This window comes from Mytilus californianus, unplaced genomic scaffold (genome assembly GCF_021869535.1).
Source record: "Mytilus californianus isolate M0D057914Y unplaced genomic scaffold, xbMytCali1.0.p SCAF_8, whole genome shotgun sequence".
Lineage (NCBI taxonomy): Eukaryota > Metazoa > Mollusca > Bivalvia > Mytilida > Mytilidae > Mytilus > Mytilus californianus.
In genome coordinates this window covers 60,189,857-60,213,150 of record NW_026262734.1, presented here as the reverse complement: position 1 = coordinate 60,213,150, position 23,294 = coordinate 60,189,857, and the positions used below count along the sequence as shown (strand labels likewise).

The 23,294-nt window shown below is 32.1% G+C and overlaps 1 protein-coding gene across 1 annotated transcript in view; it reads left to right on the top strand.

The window, feature by feature from the left end:
• The window catches only part of LOC127712993 (uncharacterized), a 40,525-nt gene that overhangs the window by 4,034 nt on the left and 13,197 nt on the right, over positions 1-23,294 (top strand). Inside the window, exons 2-4 of the mRNA XM_052219574.1 lie at positions 1,858-1,969; positions 7,722-7,815; positions 20,783-20,837. Coding sequence (XP_052075534.1) covers positions 1,858-1,969; positions 7,722-7,815; positions 20,783-20,837 — 261 coding nt within the window. The remainder of the gene's footprint in view (positions 1-1,857; positions 1,970-7,721; positions 7,816-20,782; positions 20,838-23,294) is intronic.

Genomic DNA, 23,294 nt, shown 5'->3' with positions numbered 1-23,294 from the left:
ATATTGAATATTTTTCAATTATTATCAAGCGATGTCATAAGATGTTGATTTTCCATAAAGTAAATGTGTTGCTTCTCCATTATGTGATAGAAATTCCTTTTAGAAAATGTTTGATTCCGTTATATTATTAAAAGATAATGTTCCTATGGACACTTTGGTCTTCTTCATAATATTCATACTAGCAGTAAAAACAATGCAAAGGTGGGGCATCTGTTTGGCTGGGAGTCATGTACAGGTACACAGCCATGTCACGTCAGAATTGGGATGTTAAATCTGATGCTTCGTGTAAGAGAAGGGTTCTTCTTTCTGCACGTGAAGAACCCTTAAGTAGCCCGTTGCAAGGCAAAATTGCTGTCCATATCCAAAATGCAAATCTTGGTTATGTTATACATGTAGATAATGCATATTTTAAGGTTTTTCGTATAACACACCGAGACGGGTCAGGATTGATCAAACGAAAGACTGACCTCAATTTTCCAGTGGCAGTCCAAATTTCCCCAACCTTCATCCAGGATGGCCTCTTTTACAGGAACTACCTTTTTAATGTATTGTTAATTTGTTCTTGTCCTGATCATGCATGAAATATTTGCCATTGGACTCTAAGTAACCAACAATCAATCAAAACCACTCATCAAAAATGTATATATTTTAAGGCAAATGCATTATTTTGATTAAATAATTTAAGGAATATGTAAATAAATAAAATAAAATAATCTTCAGTTTTTATACGCCCGTTTACGGGACGTATTATGGTATACCTCTGTCCGTCCGTCGTCAACATGTCGGACATTAACTCAAAAATGCTTTAACCAATTTGCATAAAATTTTGGTGAATTGTTTATATCTATTGACCTGAGCTCCCTTTCGTTTTTTATAAATTTTAGATTTTAAGTTTCCGAGTTATGGGGTTTTATTCATTAAAAAAAGGGGGATTTTCCAGTTTTCTGACAATAACTCAAGAATGCTTTCACCAACTTGCAAGAAATTGTGGTGAATTGTTTATATCTATTGACATGAGCTCCCTTTCAATTTTTATATATTTTAGATTTTACGTTTTTGAGTTACAGGGTTTTATTCATAAAAAAAAGGGGGATTTTCCAGTTTTCGGATAAAAAATCAAAACTGCTTTCAGCAGTTCTTATGAAACTTTGGTGAATTGTTTATATCTTTTGATGTAAGCTCCATTTAGAATTTTATAAAGTTTTCATTTATCATTTCTGAGTTATGGGGTTTTATTCATTAAAAAAGGGGGGATTTTCCAGTTTTCCGACAATAACTTCAGCAGATCTTATGAAACTTTGGTGAATTTTTTAAATCTATTGATGTAAGCTCCATTTAGAATTTTATAAATTTTTCATTTATCATTTCTGAATTATGGGGTTTTATTCATGAAAAAAGGGGGGATTTTCCAGTTTTCGGACAATAACTCAAAAATGCTGTCAGCAATTCTCATCAAACTTTGGTGAATTGTTTAAATTTATTGATGTAAGCTCCCTTTACATTTTCATAAATTTCTAATTTGACATTGAGAATTAATTGAACTTTATTTGTTTATAAATTATAGTCTGACAACAGATTTACTAAGTATTGCGCAACAGCACAGTGTATTGCACAACAGCAAGAAATCTTTAATTGAATATAAATTAAATTCATATAACTAATTTCAAGTTCTTTGACTACATTCATTCAGAAACCTATAATATGTCAATTTTTTAATTACAATCCAAATTCAGACCTGTATCAAGCTTGAATATTGTGTCCATTTTTGCCCCAACTGTTCAGGGTTGGACCTCTGCGGGCATATCCAGCTGCGCTCAGCGAAGCAGTTTATTACAATGTATGTTTAATTTGTTACAGGTATGGTCAAAATAGCTCAAGATTTGGGTCTATCTCTGCTGGCACCAAGGAAGAAAATTACAGTTTTGATGATTGGTAACCATTCAGCTGGGAAGAGCTCATTTATAAACTGGTAAGAAAATATTTTTGTCAAATGTTTATACAGCTCAGATGGGTTTTGTTTAAGCACCTGTGTAGGGTTGACAAAAAGTACTTGGTGGACAATACTTCTAGGTCTATACGTATACCTTGCTCAGTCTCTCGAGTGGACAATACTTCTAGGTCTATACGTATACCTTGTTCAGTCTCTTGAGTGGACAATATTTGTTTTTCTTAAAATGTTTTGGAGTTGTACTGGTACATTAAAATAAGCAGATGATATATCATGAATTTAATGTTTTTTTACCAAACCAGGGATAAAATTTCAGTGGAAGGGTGCTACCCATTCCTGAGCCCCATATCCCATGATTTAAATTAATTGCTCTTCGCACCACTCAGCCCCTTAAAATGTGAACCAATACAATAGGGAAACTTAACAAGCGTGGTTGGCCATGCAAAATTTTGTATCTGTAGCCTGAATGTATGAGAATTTTATTGATTTAGGTTTAGTTTTTTGTGACAACAGTGCAATGTTTTCTCTGTTGTTGACACAGAGTTTGCGAAAAATGGTCCTGAAGATAATACCACCAAAATTTTGTGAAGGACTGACACAATTTTGGTATTTTGAAATAATAGCGAAGACTGGCAGATTTTCTTCCAAGGACCACCAGGGAAAAAAAGATTTTGCGATCTCTGTGACATTCTGTCCCCTTCAAGTTCAAGTGGTTCCTTCCAACACAAAGCTGCATTGGTTAATATGACAGAAGATTGGTTTAAAATTGTAAGTTGTTCAATTTAAGTGCTTGGCAGTGCTACAATATAAAGCATGGTTGTCAATGAAGCATTTGCAGAATCTTCAATACATATTGCTATTGTGTACTTTCTACTTATTTTTATCTGAATGATATATCTTGTACTGTGGATTAATTTATTTTCCTGGATATACATTTTGATGATTGTGGGAAAATTTATAATTTACGTAGAAACATGTATTTAATTTTGTTGTTTTTTCGAAGTCTACATATATAGCAGCCTATAGAAAATGTGTAATTTGTTGAACATATTTTTTTTTGGTTTATCTATATCCATGAAATCCATGAATATTGAATCCACAGTATCATTTCATTGTCGTTGCTTGGAGCAGGCGGGGTATCAATATTTGAGCTTCTTCAGTCTGTTCTAGTTTCATTTGTAGATTTACTTGTAATTATTTGCGTTACATGTCGTCCTGAATAGTTAACTAGCATTTCAAAAAAGAAAAAAATAGAAAAGCTATTGATTATAGCTGTCAGACAACTTAAACACCTCCATCTATTGACTAATAGTAGATGTCCTTAAGGTGCAATGCAATTTTATTTTGTTTTACATAATAAGCATAGTTGTTAACCAACAAGGCTGTTGGTTTCTTTTGCTTGTCAGCAAAGCAGACAGTCAAATGTTATTGCGTCTGTATGAAAATCAATATTCTGTCTCCGATTAAAACCACAGCATCTATGCTTGCAGTTTCCAAGAAATTCTGACGATTAAAGTATTTCCAGATTCTGATGCAGTAATTGAAAAAATGGTGGATGCGACGTTTTAATTTGAAATAGATTCAAATTCAATATTATTGAAATTTGATCTTGTTACAAATGTAAGTGGAGATTGGTGTGTAGATTCTTAACAAAGAAACAAAAAGGTTTTGCAGTAAATCCATCAAAAATAAAAAAATTTGATTTGAGTGTCACATGATGAGTTATTTGTAGACAAAATGCATGTCTGGAGTACAACCTTATAAAAAGTCAGTATCTTAGATAAGTTTTTTTGGTATAATCAAACTTTAATTTGTGCATTATAGCCTGGGGAAGGATTTTGCATTAGAATTTATCTTAATGGAGCTTTCAAAAACGCTGAACCAAATTTATAAAACAGGTACATGATGAATACAAATATTAGCTTGCCAAACAATTGTGGATGATGTGATTTTAAAAAATGGACATAGTTGTACAAGAACTAGAGCTGGTCATGATGTGGACAGAAAGTAATAACTTTAATAAATGATTACAAATGACAAGTTTTGTATTTATTGCATTTTATGATCAGAATTTTGCTTTTATCTTATAAGACTTAAGAGACTGACAATTTCACTACATTTTGAGGTTGTGCATTTAAAGGGACAATGAGTCTCACTCCTCACCCTGAAAATTGAACCAGACTTGGCTTAGTGTCTCAGCTTTTCTATGAGCCTTGATACATATAGAATAACCATACTTGTCTCAAAATATAAAATTTAAGGCTTAGAAACAGGAAGAATGGTAGGCTTTGATGAGCATTTCTATCCTGTTTCAAGGCCAGTACAAATCAAATTTATATTTAGAGACACTATATGGTTTATTTCTTTATACTGCAGATCTTACAACTGTTCCAAATGAAATGGTTTGGGTAAATACATCAATTTTGAATTTGAAGGGGACGATGTAAAAACTGTGAACCTGTATTCTCTATTGACCTTATAAATAAAACTCTAAAAGGCATTATTAACATCATAAACAAGGCAATATACAGTCCGTGACTGTGTATCACAAATGATTATACGGTCAATGCAATTTGACTGCTGAAATAGCTCAGATGCATTTTTAATGTACATATTATATGTTAGTTAAACATCTAACTAAAATGACCTCAAGAGATTTTCAAGTTAACAACTGGAAACAATTTTTTTTCAAAGTCTTGAGGTTAAATTAAATAATTATTTGGTTCTAGTTTCCTTAATTACCCTAATTTTGAATCCCTTCCCTAAACTTTTTTTTATTGCTGTTCACAATGTGTCCTGTGTATACTATATAAAAGTAGCTTCAAAAAAATTACTTCCTGCCTACCTTATTTTGGTCAAAAATTGTACATTGTAACCTGAACCACACATTATTTTAATGGCCTCGACATAGACATAGGTACAGAGGCCTCAGTGGTCGAAAAGTCTTTATAGTTCATCTACTATATATCTAGTCTGTCAACTGGGAGGTTGCGAATTCGAAACCCAGTACATGGCAGGTGCGTTTGATTCCAATCTAAGTTGTCAGTTTTTCTGCGCATGGTCAGATGTTGATGTTGTCTCTGGGCAATCTGGATCCTTCATCAATAAAAACTGGCTGCCACGATAAAGCTTATTGTGCTGAAAGTGCTGTAAAACACAATCATAAACATATTCAGTGAAATAAAATAGTTATAGGGACCCAACCTGCCACAATATGAAAAATTACCTTAAGGAATGGAAACATCTTCAGCTTAAAACTTAAAAGTGGTAGCTTTTTTCCATGGTTTCATTTCTTGGATGAACACTGGCAGAGGGAGACATTTTTCCTATTACTTTTATTCTTTGTGTGCAATTGCCATCGTTAACTCTTTTAATCAAATATAAGAGAAAGTTGATTTTTAGGGGAAATCTCTAGTATTGGCTGATAGTTATTTGTGGAATCTGGAGTTATTTGTGGAATCCGTCCTTAAAGCATGGATTTAAAATTGCAGTAAGCACATACCATATACGTCAATAAGTAGTTAATCTCTTAATCTGAAGAGGAAATCCAACCACATCACTATTTAAAGAAATTACATCAGACGTCTAAAAAACAACCATATAAAGAGCATTAATAACTGTACATATGTAGAAGTGCATGGTAAAATCAATAGCAGATAGCTAATTCGGTTCCCATCCTTTTTATCCTACACGAGATGTAAAAATTTGCCGATGTTGGCAGTTTGAGTTGTTAGACATATTGTGTCTGATTTTTAACTGAATTTGGTAAGTTTGTATTGATCTAGACCCGAATAATGGATAGTATGTGAAAAATTGAGACACATGTTGTCTTTTGTTATTGTGTTATTAATGTCTCTTTCAGAATGCTTATACTGTCTGCATTTTTAATGAACTCTGGCGGAGTTAAAAAAATTCATACTTCTTTTGTCTAGGAGTTAATATTTGGTCGAGTTTAATTGTGGGGATTATGTTTCCATCATTTTTAACATATTGTTTAGTTTATCGTTTAATTACAATCTTTTAGAGAATATGTACTTTCTGGAATTATACAAATTATTTGTTGATTAATTTTGAATTGTATTATGCCAATTTGTAAGTAAGGATTTTTTTTTTAACTAAGAAATCTTTAAAAAAACTGTGGATTGAATTTTCATGTTTATATGCTTATTATTAATTTTCCTAGCAGTCCTAAGGATCAAGGTAAAGGACACATTTCCACTGTAAATTAATTCCACATGCCAAATTGGTGACGTTCTCCACTCATTTCTATTCCAAAATGTCTTTTTTAGTGATTTTGGTGTCACAGTTTCAAAAATAGTATTACAAGTACCATTCCCCGAACTCCCTTATAAATCTTAAACCCCTCCTTAATGACTGTTTTGAGATGTGGAAAGCATATGTTGGTAGATAGATACGTATGTTTATTAGTTATGTAGATTTAAATAAATTATTTTAATATTTGCCTACAGGAAATAATATATAAAAATTGATATGTCAGCATCTATTCTTTTTATTGTTATAAGACTGAAGAGTTGTCTCCCATTGAAAATTTTACAGCTGTTGCAGGTTTATTGTTACAGAAGATAAAAAGTCTTTTTGATTAATAATCAATTCAGTGAAAATGCTAATGAATTGACTCTCTACATGTCACAGACATGCAGTTATATTGTTTTCATTTGATGTATAAAAAGGATTTATTAACATGACCTACTAAAGTAAACTGTTGCCAGTCTGGCATTGTTAAGTTAGCAGTAAACATAACAGCTGAATTGGATTTGGTTGAACTCTCGTTGGCCACAATTTTACTTCCTCCTTGGGAATTTTCTGGGGTCCTATGACTATAAAGATTTGGTGACAAGTATTGTACAGGATGAGCAAATAGTAGTCTCATGTAGAGGGATTTTCTCGCTGTGTTAAAGACCCATTGGTGGCCTTCGGCTGTTTTTTGCTCTTTGGTCGGGTTGTTGTCTCTTTGACACATTCCCCATTTTCATTCTCAATTTTATAGAACACTATAACAACTTGAAATATTGTAGCAAGGTTTAATTAAGGTAGAAGCAGTTGTTATATACTATGACTTATGTCCACCATTCAAATTGTCTAACATTTGTTCAGACAATTGTTTTGTCATGCCATTCAAAATTGAGCTGAAATTCCGTTTATGTGTTAATGGGGGTATTACAGATTAATTTTGCATTACATTTTGGACACTGCTTTTCACTGAATTGAGGGCGTTTCCCTGCTCATGATGTGGAACTTGTCCAGAATTTTATATACCGGTATATTGCACTTTAGGTATTTAGCTGATTTAAGTTCATAAGTCTAGAATATTGAATTACAGATTGAGTTCATGTATCCTTTTCAGTCCTTCCATAAATCCCTTGAAAGTGGGGAGGGGACATTGCAGTTGGCCTGGAACATCTAGTTTAAAAATGTGCTGTGTCTAATCTTTATTGTGGATAAATACTTCCATAAACGCATTCAATTCTTATATCTACAATAAATACAAGTATGATAAGTATATTATCCAAAAAGAATAATTATGATAAATAATAAATAGAATGAATTAATTTTTTCATTGATTTACCTGTTGATTTCCATGTATCTATGGTAGCAAACTGTTTTCATACAATATGAAAGTTTGTGACAGTACCATGTGGTATAAGCTTAAGCCAATAAGAACTCAGATTAAATAAGAATATTTAATATTGTATTTAAATTCCACCCTAATAGTTGACTCAAGTTCTGCAAATAATTGTTTTTCTCTTTTCAGGTATGTTGAAGAACATGTACAGAGAACTGGTGTTGCCATAGAAACACAAGGATTTTCCTTTATTACCAGTGGCAGAAAGAGGGAATCCTTAACAGTAAGTTCAAAGTTAATATATACTTGTAGTTAACACAGGGATGGAAATAGAGGTCTTTAATTTATTTTATAAAGGATGAGGTTATAAACCAACGTTGGCAGGGGTTTGAAATTTGCAAAATTTAGATCATCTAAGGTCCAGAACCATTTGAATTTTAATGCGAAAGTTCTACCTAAAGGAAAGTCATAGGTCCTATATAAAGCATCTGTGTGCAGAATGAACCATTCTGGACTTTTTCTTAATTAAAAAATGATCAGTCCTCTTCCAGAGACACATCTTGGACCTCATATTCACATTTATTTGAACAGCTTTCATTCATTAACCTTAAATTAAAGATCACCCTACATTTAATTAACATAGATACCTGTAGGATTTCTAAACAAACCACATGGACCATGCTGATGGTGATCTGCAAACTGCAATACCACTTTACAGCATTATATTATGTAAAAAGCTGAAAATAAGAAAAACGAGCAATATGCAGGTTTTATTTGTATAATTTGGTACTCCTGTATGTCTTCAACAGTCTTGGCTCTCAAATCAAACCAAAGTCAGGTTTTTTTGCAAGGTCCCAGGTTTTCTTAAGGTCCTTGAAGGGTCTCTGAATGTATCAAGGACAGAAGTAAAATGCTACATGTAAGACTCATTTAGGAGACATTGTACAAGCTCTTAGTTGTAACTGCGAGGCTGATTTTTTTTTTGCTCTTTTCCCTGTCATTTTAGATTCCTTTGTTTTTTATGCATGCTGGTGGGATCTGTTATACTGTGAATGTGATCTGTTGTACTGTGATGTGATCTGTTGTACTGTCCAATATAATCCTTTATTATTGTATTATTAAGTATTATGCACCAGATGGCATATAGTAGTAAAATGCAGTGGCTAACAATAGTAACATATGAAAAGAGTTAGCAGAGGGATGGATGCTTCATTGTTTTTTTCATCATTTTAGTTATAGTAGAATTAGAGATTCTGTATCCATGTACTTCATTTTACAGCCCTAGTAAAAAACTTCCACTAAATCTTGAGTGTGGCTTTGTGAAGTTTAAGCTGATAATCATTAATGCATTATCTTTCTTAAATATATGATAAAGCTGAATTCATTACTGAACAAAGGGTATTACATTGTGTGGAAAAAATCAATTTTGCTACCAGCTGGGTAGCTTTAAAAACTGACCACTTTTTTTTCGTTTATGTAAATGAAGGTAGGTAGGTAGGAAACTAAATACAGATCAAGTCTAGGTTGTTGTTCACAGTATAATTACTAGATACAGATTGTTTAAATTTTATGATGTCTACACCCTGTACTGAAAACTTGGAGTTAAATCAACCATAAAAGGATTGAGGGTCTATAACTTGTGTAGGAAGATCTGATCATGTTTTATGTGTAAATGTAATATTAATAGGTACAGGCATATGGTGAGTAATTTTGTGGATATTTAGGGAATAGTTCTGATAAAATTATGTATTTGATAATGAATGTTTGAAATAGAAAGTTTATAAAACATATAAGGGAGCTACCATTTGATTTGTATGGGGGGGGGGGCTAGGATGAAATTTGAAAAAAAATAGGCAGGACAGGAGTTTTGAGTAAAAAAAAAGGCAGGATGAGATTATTTGCCAAAAAAAAAGGCAGGATGACAATTTATGTAAAAAAAAAGTCAGGATAAACTAAATTTTTCATCCTAGCCCCCCCCAAAAAATCAAATGGTAGCTCCCTAATGAGTAATGGGGTGTACTATACATGTAAAACTGTATTGTTTAACAATGTCGAAATGGGCAGTTCTTATATGTGTTCTTTGGATTTTTATACATATGAATTTTTCCAAAGGATGTTTTAATGGACTTGAAAATATTGAGCAGTAAAGGAATTTTCTCGATAATCTGAAATCTCAGAGGTTTAGAAATCTTGTCTGGCCATCTTGTTGGGCAGATTATGGATAGGTCCGACAGGCTGTCCCTAAGTGTTGTAAAATCTAACAAAAATCTGCAAAAATATATTATTTATGGTAGGCAGATTGTCTTTTAGACTTTTATTCTAGTTTAGTTTAAACAGTATTTTATTCAAATAAATTGAATTGGATTGGGCAACAGGCATAGCCTATGTAAGCCCTCTCCAGCTATTCTTTGGGTGTCTACTGATTAATTGAAATACTATCGGAGTATATAGATATGTCTGCCTGAGATCCTACAAATAGAACAAAAAAGATGTATAGAGTAGGGTGTCCTATAGTTTAAAGAATTGAAGGTTTCCATTCCCACTCAAAAATGCATTTTACAATTCCTTATTAGGAATGTTAGGCAAACAGAAAAGTGACTTTTGAAGAATGGGGGGTCTTGATCCAAACCTTGAGAAAAAATTCAGTGTCTGTGTCTTAATGAAATTTTCTAGATACGCCCTTTTCATGAAAGTTCATCTTAACTTTTAACAAATACACCTTCACAGATATTTAAAAAATGTACATGTATCTATACATACTAGTTTGTCAGGTAAAGTGATACGTTATATAAAAAGTCATAAAGTAGGCTTATATGTACATTAGGTAGGAGTTTTAACAGTTCTCGCTAATAATATTTTTCAATATCTACAAATTGTATAGAAAGGAATTGTTTCTTGTTTCTGTCCTAACTAAACCAAAATAGAATGATGTAATTATATATAAAGTATGAATCAGCTGACTTGAGTTCAGGTATTTATGTGTCTACATACTTGATATACCTGTATATCAAACTTTCTGCTGATTCAGCAAATTGTTGTACCATCAAGTAATCGTTTAAATTCACTGGACATTATTATAAGAGTTGTGGACTTAACCTTTTATTAGGATTATTGTTGGATAAAATTCAAATTATAGAATCTGAAATCAATATTAACACGTACATGTAAAATATTACTCATTTTAACTGATAGACATTTTTTTGGGTATTGAACTGAGAAGTGAAAATTTTTTTCAATCTGTTGGGGAAATCTGATGATTTCTTACCTTCTTTATCTGGTATTCTTTGTTTTATTTATCAGTGATTCAATTCTTTCCCTAATTTATTTATGAGATATACATGTACACATTGGGGCAGTACCCCACCCCCCATATATAATTGATATAGGGTTTACCTTATTCAAACCATGGTATATAAGGGTGATGCACAATAGCAATGGAAAAAATATCAAGGGTGTCACACATGTGACTTTTTTTTTGAATAAAGCATGATAAATGCAGGATATCCTGCTAATTTATGACATCATTGTATAAGTTAGCATGTCATATATCTTAAATGCTCTGTAATGTGTAATTAAAGAACTTGATTTGAGTTGTGTACATGAAAAAGGCTATTAGATCATCAATAAAGTTGGATAAAGTTTGCATAAATATAGAGATTTTATTTAATAGTAGTGTGCATTGAAGTTTTTTTAATACATGTAAATAATATCAGTGATTATCTTATTCTTACTGACCCTGGGAAGTTGTTCTTTTTTGTCTGTAAATGTACAATAGGGCTCACACTAGTCTAGACGATTTTGGTGAAAAAAACTACCTGTCTGTCACTTCGCCTTATTGCCTTATTCGCCTGCCTTATTGCCTTATTCGACAGTCTATAGTAAAATCAAGTGGTCCTTGAATTCAAATGGTCTTGCAACATTTTTTTTTTTTTGGGGGGGGGGGGGGGGGGGCAAGGGGTTCTAACAGTTTTGTGCAAAAGGCCTGTGCTGTCCTAGTTCATTCAGCCATATTTCCATGAGCATTACTCAAGCTGAGGGGAAAAAGCCATCAGAATTACACTGTACTATGTATAGGTAAAACAAATGTAAATTTGCAGTGATCAAGGTCCAAAAGATCACAATGCAAAGCATGGTACATTTGTTTACACGGATAAAGGATAAAACTTGTGTTTATAAATATTATCAAATTGTATTTGCACATGTGGATTAAAAGTTTGAAAACATTTGAATTTCACTGAGGTTTGTTTATTGGCATGATTAAAACTAAATTTGAAAACTGCTACACTGGAATAAAAGACTTGTCTATTACTTCCAAGATTTTTAGTCATTTATTAAAGTACTGTACATGCTAGGAAAGTCAGCCAAGGATTGGCCTCCCAATCATTTTTTGATAAAGTAAAAATAAATAATAAAAAAAAATATCTCCCAATGCAATTGACAGCAAGATTTCAGAAATGTTTCTATTTTCTAATGCACTTATTTTATAATAAAAAAAAATTAATATGTTGTGTAATATAGTCAAATTTTCAAAAGTATTCATGCTTTTAACATTTATACAAGACATAATTAGCATGAGATACTTCAGGTGATTAATCAGCTGTTTACTGAATGGGGCGGTATAACCTTGAGCACTTCACAGTCCAGTATTTTCACCTAGATATTGGATGAAGTTGAACATTGGAGTGCTAAAATTTGACCTTCTTATATATTATATTTGAATTTAATGTATTGGTATTTAGAATTCCAACAGAATCGATCTTCAGGAGAGGATAGGTTATTTTTCACCTGTTAAAATTAATTAATTGAAATAAGGATGAAGGCTTTGTGTGTTTCATCAAGAGTTAATTATTTCACAAATGAAAATAATAGAATATTTAACAGGAAGTAGGAAGAGGTTTTTCAGAACAAGTTTTCAGTGTAATGGAATCAGGAAATATCAATAAAATATGACTACATTTAACGTTTGTACAGCCATACATGTAATTGATCATTCTGGAAAAAGAGGTAAGGCGTTTTTTTGTCTGAAGGGAATGTTCATAATGTAATATTTCAGCTCATCAAATTTTTGCTGTGTCAGCAAACCTCCCAGACAAGAAATCTATAGCATGTGTATTGATTGATCTTAGTAATCTTGTTTAAGAGACTGTTGTGTATTCACTGTATGGAGAAAGGTCATTAACAGTGTTATAAGGGAGATAATCCATGCTGATTTCCATCATGTAGTGACCTTGGTCAGTTACATAAAAAAATAAAGACTTGTATAATTCTATATATAATTATTTCTTAGCAGTTGACTCTTTGAATAATATGAAATTTAAATCTGTAATCGTTTCAAATGTTTTAATTACATACAATGTGTGCATTGAAATGACAGTCAAGCTTAATCACATAAAGTTTTCCACTTTTCAGAAAAAGTTTGAATAACACTTATTATATAAAGGTTTAAACCATATAAGAACTGGACAGATAAGTTCAAACAATTTTAAACTTTACCATTATGTCTGGGATTCCTAAGGCCTGTCAGACCAATCAGGTAATCTACATTTCTGGTTGAAATTTGTCTATGTGATAAAAATTTGGTTTTTCTTCAAGATTAATTATTAGTTTATTTGACCTTTGTTCTATGGAAGCTAGAAGGTGTTCGTAATCACTGTTTTTAATGACTTGTTATGTTGCAGCGATGAATGTGGGCAGTTTCTAAAAAAAAAATATTGAGTGTTCAAGCCGGTGCTATTGATTGCACGAAATTGTCTGCAAAATTTGTCAATACAGTTTTGGCAGCTTTAAGTTCTGTGAAGACATTTTACTTGTCAGGCATAGCCATATTTGACAATAAAATATATAATGCATTCAAATTTATTAATAGTCTGCCAAATGTCTAGACTCTCTTGAAATCCGTTTATTATATCTATAACATTTTCTTGTGTATGGATTTTTCTCTGTTCTTGATGTTTAATGATACTCTGATGCTTTCTCCAGGGGATGATATAATATTTCAAATATGGTATTGTAGACTAGTTTTATTGTAATCTTTATATTTTATTAATTTATTATTTAAGAAAATTATGTATTAGGTTATTTAGTATAATATAAAAGAAAGCTCAGTCTTAAAGTCAAGTATATGGACGAACGTACTCGAAGTTTAAGCTTGGAACTTTTGGGATTTGATGGATATTCTATTCTATATGATAGACTTGTGTCGTAATGAACAAATCATAATTATAGTTAAGATTATTATTGATATTTGATAAACTACTATGGAAACATTCGATATTCGGAGTTTGTGAGCCCTGCAAGTGTACACCGGTATTGTTGTAACAATTTAAAGTATAGAGCTGACATCTTTATATGGAAAATTTCATCCACTGCTTTCCAGTTTTCAAGTTTCCCAGGAGTGGGGTTCACAAGTGTTGAGAAGGCTGGTATATGTTTATTCTAGTGAATTCAATAGATTTATAAACAGCTGTTTCAATACATTTAAAATATATAGATTTTGTATGTCTGAATTTTAAAATTTAAAACCAGCGAACATGAAATACAAAAATGTTAATCCTGAGTGATGTTCCCGATTTATATCATGTATGTAATGTCAAGGACGTCGATACATCATTGCACAGCTGGTCGAAGGTGAGTCTTTTCATTCTTGTTCATTATGGAGAAATTGCATTTTATTAGAAACTCACTTCAGTGTTGCTAATTTTTACTGTATATATACATTTTTCATTTGAAAAAAAAAAAAAAAGGAATAATTAATGGGCAGCTGGTAAGTCAAACATTTTGTGTCTCTTCTTGGGAGGGCAGTTTTCCATTTATATCTAGAAATTTTTAAGAATTTGAAATGTTGACAATTCAGTTAGAGAATTTAGGATTCCCATGCTCTTTACTTTCATCAGTTATATTGAAATATACATGTTTCCATAATGTTGTGACTTGTGATCAACGTATGTATGAAAATAAAAGCATGCTTGATCTTAATACAACTTTTCTGCTTCTTTGACTTTACATGCATTGCTGTTTAAGCATGTAATCTTCAAACAATAAAGTTATGCATTTTACTAGATGCTCAATGACGGTGTTTTGTCACATGTGGTGTTGAAGTACCTGCAAGTTCATTATTTCTTGTTTATTTTCATCTGAAGGATCATCCTTGTATTAAGAATATATTGCAAATTAATTCTTTTATCTGAATGAGTTGTTTTCAGCATTTTGGTACTTGGCATCATTATGGATGCATAATATATCTATGTGCATGGTCAGAGCCAAGTGCAGCTATAACTTTCTAAAGTTGGAAAAAATGATCTCATTTTGAGATAGATCTACAACAATTTTTCTCCAACCCTACAGGCTTTAAATATATTATGCATGAATCATTTAGATTTTTTATTGTATCTTAAACATCAATATATATATACATGTAGATGAGATGAAATCATGTCTTTTGTGACATGTAGTGCATTTGCATCATAATGATAAAACAAATGACTGAAAAATCCATATTTGTATCCATCAAATCAAAGATTTATTAAGATAATATTGATAAAATGATATTGATTTACAGTATAAATTATTTGAAGGCAAATTGGCAAATTTTATATGCTATTTGTATTATATCTCAGAAATACCCAGTAAATATATAAAAAAAATAATTACAGCTGACTCACAAGACTTATACTTAAAAGATCACTAATGAAACATTTTTTGTTCTCAATAGGATTTCAAAAGACTTATATATAGGAATCTTGGGGGCCTTTAATTATATCACATTTGTTTCAACTTATCAACCATTTATTATGTCTATATATCATATGCCAACAAGATTGTTTGGCAATGCATATACCTTTAGTACTAGTATCAAGTCTTCGTTAAAAGGTCCTACAGGTACTTTTACCCTGCTACTGCTAAACAAGTGATTGGTACTGTCAGAACAAAACAAAATAACATAGTATTCATTGAATAAATTGAGGTAATCTCTTAAAAATTGGAAAAGTCCAAATAAGCTATAATGACACCCCTTCAGCCAGTCTAAGAAAGTCAGCAGGAGGCTCATTTAAAATTGGGAAGGACTTTGTTGAATAGAATGTAATTGAACCCATCTTGTACCTTGAATTTGTACATTTTTAATCCTTGCTTAAGCCCCATTTGGCAGAAATCATCATTGATACATAGATTAAGTTCACTTAATCCAGTAGACAAAACATAAATACTAGTTACTTAAAACTTATATCCTTGTCCTAGATACAGGACACTTGGTTTTATAGAAGTGCAATGTCAAAATTATTTCCCCCTGCTAATAAAATTCATCAATTAAAGGATACGTTTTGTAGACAAAACAATAGTAGACTGCAATTGTTGACATGAATGGTCAATGGGCCAAATATGACAGATTCGTGTACATGATGGATGTAGGTGCACTTTTTTGTATTGTTTGTGATTAGAGGTCAAACTCGCATTATCGGGGTCATCTATATACATTCTTCTCAATTAACATTTAAGCCAACAGACCCAATTCATCTTTGAAATATTTCATATAGAATTTAATGGTAACGTTAGTAAAATTGTTACATGTCCTGTGTTTAGAAACCTTAAACAGTCGGCCTTAAATAATGTTTAAATGTTTAAAACAGACATTTTGTGTTTTACCTGATCATTGTTGTAGCAAATTTCTTGGGATTTGCTTGGAAATGGGTAAAGGAAATAAAAACCCAAACTATAATGCTGGGTTTTTACAAAGATATGAAGTAGGTGTCAGAACTTTCAAAATTCGACAGCTTAAATTATTTGTGATATAGAATTTAAGAACTAAAAGACCACAAAATGTTGGTTGTTGGTACATTTTGAAAATCCTTTTGAGAAATGATGTTGTTAGTCTTCACGCTAAACTTTTAAATCTACAGGCCTGAAGCTGAATTTTATGAAAACTTTAGTTACATCCTATTGGCCTGTAGAGATTGACAGCATTTTTACAAGCCTGGGCTGGTGGGCCTGTGGTTGAGCATGAAGACTGCATTGTATGTTCAATGCATTAAAACTTGATGTTCAAAATCTGGTTCTTACACTTCAAACCTTGAAATTGGTACTTGCAGCATGAAGTGTTGCTGGTGGGCTTGGCATCAAAATATTTTTTTTTCTGAGGATTCAAAGGTTTTGAGAGCCAGTTGGTGGGCTTGGTATCAAAATATATTTTTTCCTGAGGATTCAAAGCTTTTGAGAGCCAGCTGGTGGGCTTGGTATCAAAATATATTTTTATGCCCCCGCCGTAGCAGAGGGGGCATGAAATTTACCCTTGTCCGTCTGTACGTCCGTACGTCCCAAAATTAGTTTCCGTTCTCGTACTTTAGTTTGCCTCAACCAAATGCTATGAAACTTATACACAATGCTTATTACCACAAAACACAGATCAAGTTTGAATTTTGGTGGGGTCACTGTTACCGTTCTAGAGTTATGCCCCTTTACATATGGAAAAATTGCTGAATTATTCGTTTCCGTTCCTTAAATTTAGTTTGCCTCAACCAAATGTTATGAAACTTATACACAATGCTCATCACCTAAGGATTCTAAGCTTTTGAGACCCAGCACCTGAGGATTCAAAGCTTTTGAGAGCCAGCACCTGAGGATTCAAAGCTTTTGAGAGCCAGCACCTGATGATTCTAAGCTTTTGAGAGTCAGCACTTGAACATTCAAAGCTTTTGAGAGCCAGCACCTGAGGATTCAAAGCTTTTGAGAGCCAGCACCTGAGGATTCTAAGCTTTTGAGAGTCGGCACTTGAACATTCAAAGCTTTTTGAGAGCCAGCACCTGAGGATTCTAAGCTTTTGAGAGCCAGCAGTACAAGTGATCTGACTTGAAAACGAGCAATATCAGTACCATTCTAATTGTTATACAAATTTTGAAAGAGATTGAACTTGTTTTATGTCTGAGGTTTGTTTTCATAAGAAGAAAGATAATTTGACTAGTAATTGTATAAAATGCCTGATTTCCATTTCTGATATATGTAAAAAAAAAAAACCCCAAAAAAACCAATAACGAATAAATAAAGAAGAAACCCTGCTTAGTGTCAATTATAGATCATCTTCAATGAAATTAGAGTTTGCACTTCTAGATTATCGTATAACTTATTATTACATAACCACTTGATTTGTGTTCTGTAAATGTAAATTGATAAACTCAATAAAGCAGGTTAAGATGCATGTTTTATTAAACATGCTTTTCAATTTAAATGTTCCGCAAGAATTACACTTGATATTCATTATGCCCTCAAATTACATAAGATGTATTTATGTGTCAGTGTATCAGTAGGTCAACAGGTAATTTCGTGTATTTTTGACAGACAGATATAATAATTCATAACATAAATTACTCATTAGTTCTAAAGGTAGTCAGGTCTTTAAAATTAGAACATAACAATCAGTAATAAGAGGCTATGATTGCATATTTGAGATACTTGTGATTGACTTGAAAAGATTTACTGTTTGGCAGGAGTAAAATGTGGTATATGCCAGTTGTCTGGATTGTGTGTCAATGTCTGGCACTAAGGTTTGTACTGGATATTTAGTCTGAACACATTCTTGTTGTTGTTGACAGTTTAATTGCCTGTTTTGGACTTGAATCAATAGTTATTTCTGTCTTAATTCTTGTACACTTTTTATCTCCATACCGCCCAACATGCCAATGTCATATTTTACTCCATGCCTTATGTTCTAAATGTACATCAGGTGTACGAGATTTGCTGTTCTATTTGTAGACCATATGTGTTCTTTATTACCTATAATTGTATAATTACTTGTTGGACAAAGAAATTGTTGTTTTTTGTCAGTAATTTATGTAGCCTTAACCGAAAAAAGGGATGTATGTTGTATAACAGAATAGTGAAAAATTCAATAATTAATTTTGGTTACTCTGGCCAGGGTGGACTCCAGCTGTTTTTGTGCAAAAAGAAGAGCAGGGTTTAACCAATGCTTTCTTAAAATTTTAAAAAGTTTTAACAATGAATGTTTAAAACTAGGATGACACTATAAGTTCCCTAGAATTATTTATTTTAGGATGGAGGACAGTATTGCTGTGATGGTAGTCGTGAATTTTAAAGGATGACACTTAGAAAGAATAATAGGGAATGGGGGACCTAAACTAAATAATGTATTGGGGACTCACCATGCCAAAACTCTGTAAGGGGGGACACTTGACTCCTTTCAAATATTGTACAGAGGTAAATATCATGACTTATGTAAAAGATGATAAAAAAAAAATTATCAACAAAGAATGCATAATCATTTTATTAAGTATTTTATCTGGAACAGAGAGATTAGTTAACATTATCAGGTCCATTGTGCAGTAGGTTTCTGGGTCTGGTTGGTACAAACAGTTGAACATTAAAGAATGACTAATATTGACCTAATGTACTTTAATATCTCCATTCATAAACATAGTGTGAAAAACAATGAAATTAAGTTGACTGTTTTTAATTTTCAAGATGATGGGTAACAACTGAACTGAGATGTGAGGAATAGTGGACTCGTCAATGTTTGATATAGAAAACAATCTTTTAAAATAACTATTTATAAACAATCTATAACATAACTATTTATAAACAATCTATAAAATAACTATTTATACAATGTCCATCACTAAACCATGTTGCTAAAGGACTGACCCTTGGGAGAACACTGTCTAAATGACCACATACATGTTCAACAATGTTTTGGTAAAAAGTTAATCTAGGGTACAACTACTACCACGTTTCTAGTTCTAAGATTTAAAAAAAATTTCAAACATTTTTATACCCTTAGCAAAGTTTTTTTTTTTTTTTTTTTAGGACAAACAGGAATGTCTGTCTGTCCATATGCCATGTGAGCACAACTCCTAAATAGTGATATCGATGTTGATGAAACTTTTCAGTTGTTAAGTCACTACTCACTTTAAATAAAGTACATTAAGATAAGACGAAACAAAAAATTAGTTTGACATTTGAAAGATACAAGTAAAAAAAAAATTATATCATGCAATTTTGTTTTAATTAATGGCTGGCTAAAGAATAAGTTCATTTTATCAGTAAAATATATAGAACAGGAAAATCATGTTTTTGATATGGTTAACATTTAAAAGGTTGTTCACCCTGTCTGTCCCTGTTACAGGACACCTAATATTACAAAGCAGTGATCTGTACATGTAAACTTGCACACTATCTTTTGTTATTTGTATTGTGTGAAAAATTGTAGAGACAATACTGCTCTATCGATATATTTCCAGCCAATTTATCATATTATAAAAAGTCCCATATTATTGATCACGAATATGCCAGCTATTCGACATTGACTATTATATTGCGTTGTTGTTTTGCTAAATATTATGAACATACCTGAGGTTTTTTTTGCACCTGTTGATCCAAGGTGTGCACATTCTTTGATGTATATGTAAACAAATTGATTAAGCTATGTACTTTGTATTTGAACAGCGAGTGCAAAGTGCAGTTATTTTAATCAGGGACTCTTTGATTATAGAGTAACTGTTGTAGACAAGCTTCCATGCTCCCAGGGATTTCATATGGATAACTTTTAAATGGTCAGTTGTAAATTAAAAAATAAGAGGGCTTTATTGATATAAGATCTGTTTGGTAGTCTTTGAAAAATTTCCGCACAAATTATCTAGACTTGACAATTTACCTGAGCTCACATATATGGTGTAGACAATAAAGTCTTGTTGAAATCTGTATGTTGACCTCTAGATTTCTGTTTTGTGTTGTCTGGTTGCTGTCTCATTGATGTTTATCTCCCATCTCTATTCCAATTTTCTGTATTTTGCAGAGTAAAATATTTCTAATTAGTTATTGATTACCTGACTGGAGCCCAACAGATGCATGCAAACATAAAAAAATAATCTAGAGCTTTATTATTAGCCACTGCCTACAAAGTAAGCTCATACATGTGTGAAGGAAAGTAAAAAAAAGTAATAAAAACATTATAGACCATGCTGTGAAGGAAGTGTAAATGTTGAAAAATATGTGTGATGTTCTATTTTAATACCCTTGTATACAACAAGTTCATTATTTAGTTCATATATTTCTTAGAAATAACAATGAAAAGTTGGTGTCATATTTCTTAGAAGTTACAATGAAAAGTCAGTGTTTGGTTTTATTTATCAGTGACAGAGCGTATTTTGAATGTCCCTAGCAATGGTTGATTTATGTTTTGTAAATACTCAAAGAAAACCATCTTAATAAAAGCTGAATTATTAATCTGTATATTTTTTTCTTTCCAGGGAAATGCCACACTACATTTGTATCCACATTTTGAACCTTTAAGACAAATTGAAGGTAAGTGAAATAGAGAAAGTGAAAAGGAAAAGAGCTGCACTTTATGAAATTGTGCTCGTAGTAGTAACAATCCTTTTGAAGGTTTTTCATTGGACCAATTGGTAAATATCAGAAACCATTTGAAGAAATAGTCTGTAAAAGTATGAGAATAAACCTTCACTATAGTACAGGCAGATTTTGTCCTTTCATTTGCAAACCACAGGAAGCCCACTCCTGCCTACCAAAATTTCACCTCAGATTTTCCGATAAATAATCGCTATATAGGTACAAAAACTCATTTTTCTGAGGTTTGTATGTTCAAATCTTGTATTGAAAAAAAAAGAAAGAAATGAAACGTCCACTACATTGGGTGCCTTCTGAAATTTGTGCTAACTTTTTGCCCACTTCTGTGTAAATTTGGAAATAACAGGGTTGTCATTTAATCATTGAGGAGTTTTGTAATTAGTAGAGCTATATATACAAGCTTGGGAAGGGCATGGTGAAGAATTCTAAAGCTGATACCAATAATTTGAAAAACATCAATTATGTATTCAATTTGAGGCAGATCTAGCTGGATTTATCACCTTATAAGAAATTGACAATTGATATGCTGAAAATATGCAGACGGAGGAAATTTTTGAGGTGTACATGTTTTTTAATAGTAAGGAAATTACCTATGAAAATGTTAATAAATAATAAATTTCATTATAAAAGCTATTGTCTTTATATAAGAAGGTAACTTAAAGAAGCCAATCAAAGGACTTTAGGAGTGACTATTTCCTGCTTAAATCTAATGTGGGTTAAATGTGGTTATGCACATATTTACATACGACTTCCTTGTGGGGTCTTTTAATAAAAGACTTGATATATTACAGGATGAAAAAAATAGGATAAATATCGAATAAGTTTTATTGCATGTTAATATGACTGCAAAGATTTTTCCTGAAACAGTTTCTGAATCAGTTATTGTTAAAAGGGTGTTCACATATATAAGAATTTTTTTTTATATGTTCATAAAAATTAAGGAAATACATTTTTATGTAGAAATTTCAGAAATGTATTGTAAAAATGGTGGGTTTTATGCATTTCATTACTGTACATGCTGGCTGAAGTATGAATGACATTGTTTTAAGATCAATATTGAGGTTTTGAGTCATAATGATTCACACTTAAAACTGGATATAGATCAGATCAGCTTAAGGATGATTACACATGTATCGAAGGTATTATACTAAACACAGCCACTGTCGTCAGTTGTAAATCCGACTTAGTCAATGGTGTTGTCCTGTATGATGTGGCTATTATTTATCATGTTTGTTAAGTGGTTTGGTATTGAGTTACTGTAAACCAAATTATTTCTGAGGATATTTCATTTCACGTTTAGCCCTTTTTATTAACCCATTGCACAGTGATATAATTTCAAATCTACTTGTAGTTAAATAAGGAAATATCCAAGTTTTACATATTTGCACTCGCGAAAATTAGTTGATTTACAGTATATAGGGAATGATGGCTGGCTTATTGTAACAACAGTGGCATTCTCCATCCAGTTGTTACTGATAATAGTGGCAGTTTTATAAGGGATGAGTTCATACATGGAAGTAATACTTAAGCCAAGGATCACGATGAAACAAAAATGAAATAAGAAATTGGCTGATTTCAGGTGACAAGCTTCAAGGAGGAGGAGATATTGACATGACTGGCAGCTCATCATTGGGTAGCCTGGTATAATTGACTCAAGCTGCCTGATGAAGAGCTGTCCTGTCATTTTGAAACACAACATAGATGGATTGCAGATTAACAGCAGCATGACTTAAGATGAAATAATACCAAAATTGGTATCAGTCAAGATTAAAGGATTGGGATTTTCTTTCTTAATTTTGAAAATAAAGGGAGCAAGCTTTGCTGAGCTAAGTATTTCAGAATTTACTTGACTCACTTCATTGTACATTACTTTCTTCCTAAGTCAAATCAAATAAATTTGAAAAAGAATCTTGGAAACAAGATGAATTCTGTGTCCATACCTTCTAAATACATCTTGTACTGAACATAGTCACCCCAGCTGTCGTCAGCCCAAACTGTTGTGAATTGTAATTGTGAAAAACATGCAACCATAAACAGTCTTCAGGCACCTAGTGCATTATGTTTCTCTTAAACTATGTACAAAGTTAATAAATATTGTGATCATTGTAAGATAGAATGACTATGCATGTTCCAAGATACTGCATATCAGCTTAAAATGTACAAACATATGTTCAGGTAAAAACATTGATTTATATTTCCCTTCTTTAGCTGACTTTGCCAAAGATTAACTGCTGACTTCATAAATACTCCACACCTGCATATGAATTTGTTCTCAGATAATTCAGCATCAAGCTGCTGCTTTTGTTACGGTGCATGAAACTTCAAACTAATCAAAAGGATTAAAGCTGATTGCATTTTTACAATTTTTACATCCTTAAGATTAACCATGATAAG